Source organism: Zosterops lateralis, assembly GCF_965231275.1.
Source record: "Zosterops lateralis genome assembly, chromosome: 2".
Taxonomy (NCBI): Eukaryota; Metazoa; Chordata; class Aves; order Passeriformes; family Zosteropidae; genus Zosterops; species Zosterops lateralis.
This window is the reverse complement of record NC_139763.1, coordinates 28,097,775-28,111,043: the sequence shown is the minus strand read 5'-3', so window position 1 is coordinate 28,111,043 and position 13,269 is coordinate 28,097,775. Positions and strand designations below refer to the sequence as shown.

General features: G+C 45.9%; 1 protein-coding gene across 2 annotated transcripts in view; it reads left to right on the top strand.

Annotated features, from left to right (window-relative positions):
• The first annotated feature begins 1,402 nt into the window (after positions 1 to 1,402).
• LIMS1 (LIM zinc finger domain containing 1) overlaps positions 1,403 to 13,269 on the top strand; it is a 68,260-nt gene continuing 56,393 nt past the window's right edge. Inside the window, exon 1 of one of the 2 annotated variants that reach the window (XM_083855675.1) lies at positions 1,403 to 1,501. Coding sequence is in view for 1 of the 2 variants with exons in the window: in XM_083855674.1 (XP_083711800.1) it covers positions 1,461 to 1,501 (41 nt within the window). In the remaining variant the exon portion in view is untranslated. The remainder of the gene's footprint in view (positions 1,502 to 13,269) is intronic. The other variant, XM_083855674.1, reaches the window with a different exon arrangement.

Genomic DNA, 13,269 nt, shown 5'->3' with positions numbered 1-13,269 from the left:
GGCATACCATCCTTTCCCTTTTCAGGCATATACTTTATTTTCCTCTTTATGCAGAAATATGATGCTAAAGTCTTGCTATATTTGATTCTTCATCTTGGAAGGCAAAACTGAACCCTGCCAAGGAGCAAAATAACAAATAAACAAACAAAAGTACGACAGACGGTCTCTGTTTCTACAGCTGTAGTCTTCTCTAGAACTATGCTTCTGGCACAGCCATCAATTACCTTTTGTGCATCATAGTCCCAAAAATTTATATTCTTTTCCTGGTTCTGATGGATACCAAAGTAGATGTACTCCATGTTTGAATTATTCCTTCTGATCTGTGCTCACTCATCCCTGTCTATGCTGATTTTCGCTGGCTTAACATATGCCTTGAGCTGTCTTCTTAGAGCCATATAGATATTTCCTTAATCCTGGCAGGCAAATATTTGCCTTTTTCATTCCAATACGCCACTTCCTTGTTCTGATATTAAGGACAGCAGTGGGTGGTGATACAGACAGCTCAATAATCCCACCTTTTCTATTATGCTCCTTTCATTTGTCCATAGGTCTGCCTTTGGAACTTGCCTGGTTTGGAATGTGGTTGCTTCTCTCCAAGTGAAGCAGGAGGTTTGGCCCCAGGTTTGGCAGCGTTGGAGGTAACTTTCTTACATTTACTTTCTAAACTGCTGAGCCTGAGCGAGGTGCTAGCCTTTACTTATTAATGCTGTTACATGTTTAAATAATATTGATTTAAACTAGACTCTGGCTCCAGCAAAATTCACCTAAGCATATTCGGCGCCCCAAGGTGTGGCGACAGCTTTCCTGCTACAAATTATCCTGCACTACCCAACCACGTGTAGGGAACAGTGAAAATACTTGGAATAGTTGTGACAGCAATTTTCTGCTCTGGAAAGAAAAAAAAAAAAAAAAAAAAAAAAAAAAAAAAAAAAAAAAAAGAGAGAGAGAGAAAAAAGAACAGCTGAAAAACACAAAGCCAGGAACAGCCGCTCCCAGGCGCCTATTTCAGGTAACTCTGCGGGGCGCTCCGGCCGCCGCATCTCCCGCAGGGCTGGAGGCGAACGACCCCTCCCGGGGGCCCAGCGGGAAGCGCTTGGGGCTGGGGGACCCCAGCTCTTGGCAGTGATTCCCGTCCATTTCCTGCCCGGGGCGGTGGGATCCCATCTCCCGGGAGTGCCTCCCCTGATTCCCGCCCTGGGCGGGGGGATGCCATTTCCCACCCCGGGCGGTGGGATCCCATCTCCCGGGGGCGCCTCCCCTGATTCCCGGCCAGGCGGTGGGATCCCGTCTCCCTGCGGCACCTCCCCTCGTTCCCCGCGCGGGGGCGCAGCGGGCGGGGCGGGGCGGGGCGGAGCGCGCCCCCCGGCGGCGGGCGGTGCCGCCCAGCGCCATTACCGCGGCCCGGCCCGGCCCCTCCCGCCGCCGGTGAGGAGCGCTTGGCGGGAGCGGCGGCCGCCGGGATGCTGGGGGTGGCGGCGGCGGCGGGGATCAATTGTAACAGGTAGGAGAGGCGCGGGGCCGCCCGCGCGTCCCGTCCCGTCCCGCCTCCCGCGGCGGGCGGCTGCCGGAGGCGGCGCTTTGTCTGGGCCGGGCCGCTGTCACCGGCGGCTGCCCGGGAAAGGCGCTTTCCCGCCGCCGCCGCGGGGTCGGGCTGCGCTCCCGCCGAGGGGACGGGGCCTGCAGCCGTGCAGGATGTCCCTGCTGCTCCCCCGGTGAAGTGTCTGTTCCACGGCGAAACTTTTCCCTGTCCCGAGCAGCCCGGAGCCGCGGCGAGGGGCAGGCAGGAATCCCTGCTGCCCGCGGTCCCACAGAGCGCGGGGCGGGCCCTGTGCCCAGTCACGGCCGCGGCCACAAACTCCCGCAGCCGCGCTCGCTCGGCCCGTCTGAGCGCCGCCCGGTCCCGGCGCCCTGAGCCCTGCCCCGGCCGGGGCGGTGTTTGAAAAGCACCGTGCTAAATAACCTCGGGTGTGGATGTGGTGAGATTCGTGATGTTTTATGCGTATATCCCACAATTACCGGGCAGTCCGGTCTTCGGGACGGGTTAATGGGTGGACTGCGGAAAGTAAGGGCTGCTCTTCTCACTGCTCAGTGTTTCAGACCTTGCCCTGTGCAGTTGTTTCTTGGTAAGAAATGGCCCTAATTAAGGCAGAGTTATTGGCAGAGTGTTGTGCTAATATGTCAAAACCTGGAGCTGAGGGAAGGAAAAAGTGATTTTGTAGCTGCCTTGGAGTGCAGGTACAGGATGGCTGCTGGCACACAAACTATAGCCTGTCTTATACTACCGTATCTTTTCTGTGCCCGACTTCTCCTACAGGCTCCTCCAGCTCTGTGCCATACCTTTGCAGAAAAGCTGTGGCAGTTGCAGAGTCAGGCTGAGTTTGGGTTACAGTGGTGCCATCCTGAGCGATGCCATCATCTCACCAGCCTTGACCAGCTTTTGCTCCAGCTGCAGTGCAGTTACATGCTTAGAAAAACATGATAATGTGATTCAGGTGTCCATATATATTGAGGTAACTGTTTTTTCTTCAGATGTTCCAACAGCCACTTGCTTTTGTAGTGGGTGGTAGATGCATCCGGGCCAGGCTTCTTTCTGCATTCCTGAACGTGGCCGAGTTGTCAGTGTTTGTGCTGCCAGTGTCAGTCGGGCACGACTGTGCGTAGCTGTGTCTCTTTCAGACCCACACAGGTGCTTCGGCTGAGCCACCTCTTTGGCCAGGTAAACAGAATAATTACATATCTGGCATCTGTTCTGCTGAAGTTGCCAGGGAGTGAGCCAGCTGCCCTGCTGGTACACGCTTCCAAGGATATGAACTAAGCTACACCCCTGGCACAGCGAGACATTTTGGGACGAAGTGGGACTAGAGCCCCCTGTTGCAGAAACTTGCACAGATGAAGTAGCAGGGAGCTTACCTGCAGCAGCATGCAGCTGGCCAGCACAGCCAGGGAAACACTGGTGGCAGCAGAGCCATCCCGGGTACAGCTGGTGGCTCAAGCATCCTTTCACAGCAGCAGGAACAATCGTGCTGCCTCCTGGCCAAGCAAATCCTCCCGTAGTTGAGAGTCAGCCTGGAGTCTTGCTGCTGCTGGTGTGCTCTGAATAAGAACTGTTTGCACAGTAAAGGCTGGACATTTGGCCCCTTGTCTAAACTGGCTGGCTTCCTCTGTTCCTCTCACCGTTCTTTTGGGGTGAATTGTATGGAGGACAGGGGGCTGTGCTGTGGTCAGGGAGGGGAAGGTGCTGTGCAGTTCCCTGTCACAGAAGCTTGTCTTGGGTGAGCAGAGGGAGGTGCCGGCCAGGACAGGCAGTTCTGCTCATCTGGCAGGGTGGCGCGGTGGCAAGAGACTGTGGAGTCAGCTCCTCTGGAAGAGCCGTTTCCAGATTGTCTGGCTAAGGGGGTTTTCTATAGACGATTCCATTCCACTGAAGTCAAAACAAAGAGGTAGGACTCTTGAAAGGTACATTTTGATTTTGTAAAATACGAGGAGGGAAAACTAAAAATTGGTGTGTTTTCTTGTTTTGATTCTTTGGGTTTTAAAAACCCACTAAAAATGTGACATTTTCATTCAAACCTACTTTTTAACAAAATGTAAAGTGATCTCAAAGGCTCCACAAGCTGAAATTCCTGAAGGGTGCTTTATCTTGACTTTTTGGTCTGATATAGAGAGTTAAGTAATCTGAGTTTTAGTGAAGAAAACGAAAGAGGAAAGATTTGAGGTCTCTCTCCAGATTTGGTACATGGAAAAGCAGCAGACATCTGGTCAGCAGGTATGCGCAAGGAAATACTCTTCTTTTTAGCCTTTTTTTTTTTCCCCTCTTTGTTTTATGGATGCTTTTTGAACTTGAGTCACTCCTGTGGCTTTTGTTTTGCAACTAGAGGAACTTGCAGGCTGGTGCTGTCACTCGAACAATCATTGCTGAGGCACAGCTTTCTCACTCAGCATCACGCTGGGAGACCAGGCTGTCCTAGAAGAGAGGGATTTGGGTAAGGAGGGATGTGCAGTGTGTCGATGCTGGGTAGTGGTGGGCTGTTTGGGGTTTCATGATGTGCAGCCTGGGGCTGATAGCTCATTGTGGCAGTGCCTGCTTGCTTTATAAATGGTCTCTGAGTTTTGTGGGCAGCTTTTTCAGCTGGTTGTGCTGAACTCATCTTGATATGTTATTATTGGAATAAGTTTCATATGCGGTTCAGATAAAAACATTAGCTTCTCCATTCAGAACCATTATTATCTTAAGCTTTTGTAGTTTCCTAGAACAAACTGAGTTTTTCTTTGTAGCAAGAAATACAGGCCAGCATGCAGCAAAATACTGGAAAAAGCTAGGTCCTCTTTATTCCAAGTATAACTACACTTGAAAAACTAGTTTGAAAAACTAGACTCATTGGATTATGGTTCTTATTCCACTGTGAAGACTGTGAAGCTGAAAAATGGGGGCACTTTGTGGCGTTACTGGCTTTGACAGGGGATTCTAAATAAGAAGCTAAATGTAGTGCTGCAATTTGGTCTCAGTTGTAGTGCACAGGTCCTTTTCTTAGAACTGGCTCCATACAGTTACTGCAGGGGAACCATTAACGCTCTGCAATATATAGAGGGTGGTTTGCACAGTTAACAAATTCTTTTTCAAGTTGCAGTGAAATATTTATTATTGGAGCACTTAAGGCAAGCTTTTCAGCTCCTGCAATCGTGGCTTCATGCTGTGTGTTAGGTTACACATCCTGATTTGTCTGTGCTTTGTTCTTCTCCAAATCCCAGTTGAAAAGTTTTTCACTCCATAGCATAATGCAATCTCTTATTACTTTTCAATATAGGGAGGCTTTAATTATTAGCTGTGCTAAAAGCAGCTTGATAGTCAGTGGGGAAATTACTCATGTCAGGTCTCTCCATGATAGCAAGTGCTGATGACAAGGAAAATGAAACTGACAGTCACGTTTTCATAGCCAAAGCCTTCCCTTGTCTAAGCTATGCATAGTGTGAAAGAAGCAGCCATGTATGTGGTCTGCTGTTCTTGTCGCGTTAGGATGTGTTACAGAGCACATCACCCTTAACAGCCTGTGCAGAAGTGCTGGTGTTGGGGCAGAAAGGGTGAAAGGTCCTAATTCAGTCTGACAATTAGGGAAAATACAGCAGGGGACTGTGCCCTGGGGTTAATATTTTTCTTCAAATTAGGCTCCTTTGCAATTATTTCAGCATTTTCCTTCTTGTGGTGTGTAAGTCTTTATGAAAATGCTGATTTCTCTTTTTTAAGCAGATAGAAGCAAGGGGAAAAAACTCAGGGTACTGTAATTTCCTTGGCTGGTTTTGTGTGCTGTAGTAACTCCTTATGTCAAACAGTTTGCTGAATTTGTCTCAGCATCTGGTGAGTATCAGCAATATCCAGGATGCCAGAAGCTGATGGTGTGGCCGACGACCAGCTATGGACAAAGTGGACCTCCCCGACAGCCTGAAGCCGTGTTCCTGTGCCAAAATGGCATAGTGTGGAGCACCCTAGAGTGCATGAAAAATAGCATTACAACATGGTGGCACTCAGGAGGAGGTTTTATGCTCTGTGTTTTTCATATTGATCACTTTTCTTTATATGTTAAATAAGTTCTTGAATTCCAGCTTGGATGATCCTTCTTTTCATCACTTTTTTGATTTATTAAAAAACCTCACCAGCCACTTCTGTAGAATTCAGTAAGGAGGTGGGTGCTTAGTCACATGGATTTAGGGTTGTTTCAAATGCTTGCATTAAAGAGTTTGAAGAACTGAGAACGCACTGGTGGATGGGCTGAGTAAAACCTAAACTGGTGTGAACAGCAGAGTTAAAACCAGGAGGGGTTTATTGTTCGTATCATGGGTGGGGAATTGATGTGGATCATCTGGGGAACTAAGGCATTGTAATGACTTCATGAACATTTCCTGGGTGGCCAGAGCAGCATGGGGTGCTCAAAATTAAAAGGGTTTTCTGTATTAATATGTTGTTTTATTGTAGTTGGGGACACTGGGAAAGACCACAGCAAAGCAATGCAGTAACGCCAGCAAATATTTGGGAGGCCAACAACATGGCAAAGTGGCTACAGTCCAGACCCCACACTGACATGCAGCAGCTGTGGGACTGATGTGGGGAGAGGGAACCATGCAGAGAATTAGTTTCAAACCCTGGGAGGGAAAAAAGGGATCTTGATACTTTGCAAGGACTCTTTTGTGGGGCCTGGCCATCCCCACCAGGGCTGGGCACTGCCTGGCTGGGGCAAGGAACTGGCTGTCAGCTTCCTGTCTTGCAGCACCCAGCATCCCTGACTCCTCCTTTGGTGTCTCCTGGCACACTCTGCCTCTGATTTAGGAATGAAAAATACGCTTGGCAAGCAGGGGAGCAGGGAGTGCCACTGACACTGCAGGGGGAAGGCGGCCCCTGTGGATTCAGGGCTGAACTGGCACAGCAGCCTCTGCTTGCAAAACCCTCTGGTTTTCATGAGGAAATGCTTGCAAATAGGCACATATTGCTGAGCTTTGCATATGACCACCACGCTCTTCTGAACTGTGTTGGTAGGAGGACAGACTTGAGTTTCATGGCAGAGAGACTGACATTTGTGATGTATTAAGTAACTTATTTTTGCTAGGGTCTGCTGGAAGTGGGCTGAGATTCACTTGGTAATGGCCAGCTCTGGCCAGTGTTATGATTCAGGGCAGACCATCTGTGGGCCATGCCAGGGCAGCTGCTCTTCCCACAGACAGTGGTGATTACAGAGATGTTTTAATTAACCATGTGGTTGTGCTACAGCTGCCTGGGGTGGCGCACACATTCCTGTCCCCCAAAATTTCTTGTGCCAGCACCAGGGACCTGAGTCAGCTGAAAAACCTATGGTGAGGGAGATTAGTAGATATGTAGATTTAAAACGGAGTTTGTCTCAATCTGGATCAATTCCTTGATCTTGTGGGTGGCAGTGATGTCCATGGGAAAGAACTTGGGAAAGGTGGCAATACCCATTTCGGCAGAAGTGTGGATTTATGCAGAGAGAGTATGCAAAGTGGAGTTCTGTGACAAGGTGTTGGGGATTTAAAGATGGAGGGAGCAGTGTTTGGTGGTGGTCTGGGCTGGGTCTGGGGGTTGCTTGTGGCTGCCCTGGCTGCAGTGTCAGGATTGGGAGTCCGAGCTCTGTTGCACTGGAGGAGGGATCACCTGTCTGCCTGTGCATTGTTGGGGAAGGATTCTGTCTGGGCAATTGTGTTCACTTTTTGTTGTGGAAAGTGCACTTGAGTGTGTCCTCTCTACAGGTTGCTGTCCCCTCCTACTGCCCTGTCTGAAGAGAAACCACACTGGCAGTGGTTTTGTCATAGTTCTCACGGAGTTGGTTTGCAGACATTCACCTTCAAAGGATTCAGAGGAAGGAAATCCCATGTCCTGCCCCCATGACACGTAGTTTATGTTTAGAAAGGGCACAGAGAATAGTGACACATCTTGATGCCTGTTTAAATCCACCTGATATTTGTTGGTATGACAAGACTTTATGATCTGGAGATGCCCATGGGCTTTCTTCACCTGTTGCATTCAGGTCCCAGAGTATGTACGCTGTTAGTACCCACTTGTACTGTTGGGAGAAAAAAAATGGAGCAAAATATGCTGTGAGCTCTTGCAGGCTGAGTCCTGCCATGCAGAGACAGAGCTGTGGGGCAGCCACAGCACACGTGGCTGCTGGCTTTGTCTCAACCACTGTGCCCTGGAGACAAGGCAGGCTGTGGGAGAGGGGCTTGTTGGGAGGTGTCCATGAGCTTCACTGGAACTGAAACAAGGACAGACACTTGTCTAATGAGACATTTCTGTAGTACTTTAAACAACCCAGAAAACATTTTTTCTCCTTTCTGTGTTTCCTTTTGTGGGTCTATGCAGTTGCAAGAGAGAGGCAGTATTCTGATTATATGAGAAAGGATTTGAAGTGGAGCATTTTAAAGCTGCTGCTGTTAAGAAAAAGCTGACTTTTGAATCTTTGTTCCTTCGTTCACATTTTTTTTTCCTTTTTGTTAGCCAGTCTCAGGAAATGAGAACATTCTTTTGGCTTTCCGTGCCTGAGTCACATCTTTATATATATATCCATCTATATATAAAAATATGTGAAAACATCTGGAGATGTTTGTTTCAGAGAGGTACTTGTTTTGTATTAGAATGTCTGAGCTTTAAGTGTTTATACAAACTTGGATGTTTCCAGAATTTCCCATACTTCTCTAGTTACAAGGACATGTATGTTTCCCTCAGAAAAGCAAAGGGAAGCGTGCTGATAACCTAGGGAATATACAAATAAGTAAAAGTAAAGCCTTTCAAGAAAGTGAGAATTTGCTATTTTTTTTTCAAAATTTACACTATCAAAGCTTTTGTTTACCTTGAGTTGCATCCAAACATTTAATTGTTTAATGTTTGCTAAGTATATATTTAAAAAAAAGCAAAAAAAAAAAGTGTGAGGAGGAAATCAGAAAATACCAGTAGCTTTTCCCTTGCTCTTTTTTATTTAAAAAATAAGGAGAAAGGAAGTATTTAAAAGCTTATTACACCCCTCTCTACTACTGAGTGGGCTGACACTCACTGGGCTCTGGTAGTGTTCTGAGTGCATGATGGGGTCTCCCTGCCTCCCTCTGTCCTCCCACTGGGGTCACACGGAGATCGTGAGACCGCTCTGAAAGGAAAAACAAAAATCCATTTAGTTTAACCAAAGGCCAAATATTTAACTTTAGTGGAGGAGGTGGTGGGATTTAGGAGAAGGAGTAAAATTTCCACCCTTGGTTGTTTAACATAGCTGCACTGAAAATGATGGGAAGCTGGGGATGGTGGGCACTGGTGGTGTCCTGTGCAGGGAGGGATGCAGGGATGGCAGTGGGGTGTCAGGATTCCCCTAAGGGGCTCCATCTACCATGACCACATAATCTCCAGGTGCTCACAGCAGCTTCTCCTCCCACAGCTGCCACTGAAATGCCCTTGAGTTTATGGCTTGGATAGAAAACCACTCACTGATCAAATATTTTGATTGCATCCTGGCCTTCCTGTTAGTTTCTTTGATCTTTTCTCGTTAGTGGATTATAGCGGACTTTCAAAAGTCTTGTTTGTTGAACTAGTTGTATAAATATGATCCTCAGGGTAGGTGTTATTTAGAAAGTACTTATCTCCCAGAAAAAAAAGTCTACCTCCTTTTGCCTCTTTAGTGGGCTCATTTGCTATTGTGCATCAAAGAAGTATGTTTTCTGTAATTATATCAGAGAACAGCAGTTTATTGTTAATTGTTTGAAATGATCTAAAGGCCAGTGGGTCTTTTTCCTTTGGCTGATTTCCTGCTCATTCAAACACTGAAAAAATGTTTCAGGTTCACATAAAAAAAAAAAAAAAAAAAAAAAAAAAAAAAAAAGAAATACAAGAAATGCACAGAGCCAGGACAGTCCTGTGGCGGGGGGGGGGGGGGGGGGGGGGGTGGGGTGGGGTGTGGTGGGATCTGAAGGGCTTGCGGCCCTGGGATTGATCCCTCTCTGCTGCATTCTCTCACAATTACAATTTCTCTCTCTTCAAAGTGAAAAGGCTCCCCTTCTCTATGGGCATCCTGCTCATGTGATGTCCCTTCTGAAATGGCTTTGTACAGCCTCACTTAATGCCATGCTGGAAGCTGGATGTCTTCAGGCACTAGCACAGGGCTGTCTGGTCACCATGTAGGATTTAGCTTTGGGTGGTGGAGAAATGAGTTGTGCCATAGCTTTGCAGTCAGATGAAGTGAGAGAGGAGGGCTGGAATATTGCTGGTGACTATGCATGGTGTAAGCCTAAAGGTCAAAATTTCCAAACTTTATTTAAGACTGAAAGGCACGTTTTCCTTATTGTCACATGCAGGATAGGAATTATCAAACTTCATTCCGGCAGGACCTGGCAAGTATCCGAGGGTTTTCAGGGCTGGTGGGCTGTTCCATGTGTCAGAGTTCTCAAGAAAAGGTGGCATGCTCCTTGGTGTCAGCTCATACCAGAGGCAAATCTCACCCTGCAGCTGCTGCTCTTCAGACCCATCCGATTGAGGTGAAGATGTCCCTGCCCAAGGCAAACTTCTCTTCAACCCAAACCATTCTATTATCCCCTCCACAGCCTGCATTAAAATCTGCTGCTGGACCAGGCCTTCATTTTGAAAAGTACAGAGCAAATGAAGCGCTATTTTCTGTATCATATATTAACAAGGCTGCTTCATTTTGATGGGAGTGAAGCTCTCTGTGTTTGTGATTGTTGATGCACTGCAAGGGGGAAATAATTTGGACTTCTTATGTCAGATTGCATTTGAGTCGCAAATGTGAAAATCAATATTTTTATCCTTACCCTGCAGAGATGGGCAGACAGAACAGTTAAGAGGATCCTTGACATCACCCTTGGGAGAATTACTAGCGCATGATAAAATGGCAAAGGATCCAGGAACAGTAATATTGCATTACTGCTCAGGTTTCATGAGAAATCTTTCTGCTCACCTTGGGCTGTTTATTAATTTATGAATAGCTTTGTCAACTTGTACTTGAAAGAGACATTCAAGAAGTTCAATGTCATTGTGTGATACTGGTGTCTTTTCAGGGCAGTTTCAGACAGGACAGATTCCGAGTGAAGGCAGAATTACATAATAATGTGTATCTTGTGTCATCTGGGGTAAAAGTGGTCTAATAATTTTTACCTGATGGATTTTGGTAATGTTTAGCTGTGTAGTGACTTGATTTCAATCATGGATTTTCTTGTTAAGCCCAATAGCACACAGTTTAAAATGTACAGCATTGTTACTTCTATGCATGTATAAAAACAAGCACCAGAGTTCACAGAAGGGCTGGGATGGGGCAGATGCCGGGATCTCAGTCACTGTGTGCCCAGCAGAGCAGCTGCAGCCATCACTAGGGTGGCTGAGGTGGTGGTTATGTGGCGTGGGAGGTTTTCTGGGGGAAAAAGGGCTCTGTTCTCCCAGAGGAGGAACTGCACCACTGAAAGCTGTCTTCAAGTGTCCAGCATGTGTAAGCATGAAGGGTGCTGATGGTACAAATGTCAAGCAAAGGATTTTTCTCTTATATATTGAGTAATGTTCCTTCCTTGGTTTGCATTGCCAGGTATTTGTTAGTTGTCCCTGAAAAGCTGCTGAGTCCAGATTTTTTAACCTGTTGTTAATCCTTTGTCATGAAAGCAAATGCAAAATGAGCAGGGCCTTAGTTCCAAATCAAAAGGTTTTTCAAACTTGGAAAGAATAATATATTGACTCTTTGTTCGTGGTTTAAATAGTAATGTTCTTGGAGATGCAAGCAAAGCAGGGTCTACCTGAATTAATTGTAAAGAAATCCATAGCTTTTTTAACTGCTTTTTTTCTACCACAGAGATATTATATAAAGTTCATGTTGATTTAAAGTTTAATAAGGTAAAAGCGTTGGTGCTGTCAGTATGCAATATTTCATGTTTTGGTGCTGAATTGGTGGTTGAGTGGAAGTATTGCAAGGGCATTAACAGAATTGCATTTACTGAAAACTTTTTCCTATGCTTTTTTCCTTATGATATTAAGTGAAGTCAGGGAGGACAAGGAGATCATATTTATTTCAAGTATTCTTATCTTAAAGTGAACATTAAAAATGTTTAAAAAGGACGTACATGCTTTTCAGAAATTGATAGATAGTGAAATGTATCTAAATGAAAAGAATCAAATTAATTTATTTAGTCTGAAGACAATACAATCCTGCTCATACAGAGCCCTTAAGTTAAATTCCCGAGTTCACTCAGGTCAAGTTATGGGTTTAAATTTTAATTTAAACCAAGTTCTTGAAGCCAAGACCTCAAGTGCAAACATGTCCTCAGTTAGCAGGACCTGGGTTCACCCCCACAGTTCGTGGCTTACGTGAGCGTTGAGTATATCTGTGTTCTGTATTCTCTTTATAAACTTTTTTGTAATGTACATCTGTCTGGTATATAAAATATTCAAGTCAATCACACAGGTTAGAAGAGTGGCAAGAGAAAATACAGTTGGGTTTTTTTGTAAGTGATTCCCCATAGATTTTTAATTCTGTTCATTGTGTACAAGCCGGTGTTGCAATAGGTATTGTCTCCAAATTATTATTAGCAATTGCCTGGTCAGACACATAAACAAACACTTCTGAAGTCTTTCTTCTAAGGCAAGAAATGCACCATCAGGAATTAAAATTTTAAACCCTCAGCAGATGAAGTGCAGCAAAAGGTAAGGGGTGCTTTGGTTCTGCTTGCCTCCTCCACAAATGGTCATTTGACATTTTTGTTGTGGATGCTGGGAAGTTGCACCTGCCCCTCGTTAGGATGCTGCATACCAGAGGAGGAGCTGATGGTGTGGCACGGCACGGCTCAGCCAGGGCAGGGCTCCCAAAGGGTTGCTCGATGGGTGGTAAAGGTTACAGACCTTCCTGCCGTGTCTATCCTCATGGGCTTCCTGTAAACGTGCAAAGTTTGCTCCATTTAAGTAACAAAGGAGTTGAGGGAAACAAGTAGCAGCATCTGGGAGCATCCAAACACAAGGCAGTAGTTGGCAGCCTGTGTAGTTACATGGGTGTGGGAGCCCTCCTCACCACCTCACCAAGTGCTAATTCTACCTCTCCTGTCTTTCCTCAGAACCGGAAGGGTTTTTTCTTATGTACCTTATAATTTCTTTATTACCTTATCGTGGCATACTATGATGTTTGATTTCCTAATAGCTCAGGTGTATCCTGTTTCTTTGCTTCTGTAAATAACACATTTTCTGTGCTATAAAATGTGTGCTTTTACAGAGGACACACATCTTCACTGCTTCATCAACCCACATTGCAACAGAGGCTTTCTCTTCATCACAGAGGCATTGGTGCTGTGCTGTGAACCTATTGCACTCATAACTTATGTACAGGGGGAGAAGAGAGGAAACTGCTGAAGTCAGGGATTGTTTGCTTATTCAGTAGTTATGAAGAGCCAAACTGAGCTCAGGTCTAGCTAGCTGGCCAGGGTGCTACTGCTTGCTTCACCAGAGCTCTCTGCATAGTTACTGCCTGCGTGACCCCTTACTCACTCTCAAGTTCCTTTCAAATCTGCAGGGATGTGTTATTGACTTCAGTAGAAATAGATTAATGAAGCTTTGTGACAGTTCCTCAAGACTGTAGGCATATAAATGGAAAATTCTGCACCAGTTTCATAATCTTCAGCATGTTGTTAGGGATGAAGAAAGGACCATATGTTTGACCTCTTAGTGTTTAATGTTTCTGATAATGTGCAAATTCTAGAGGTTAGTTAATACAGTTAAGAGAGCAAATCTAAACCAATTTTCCT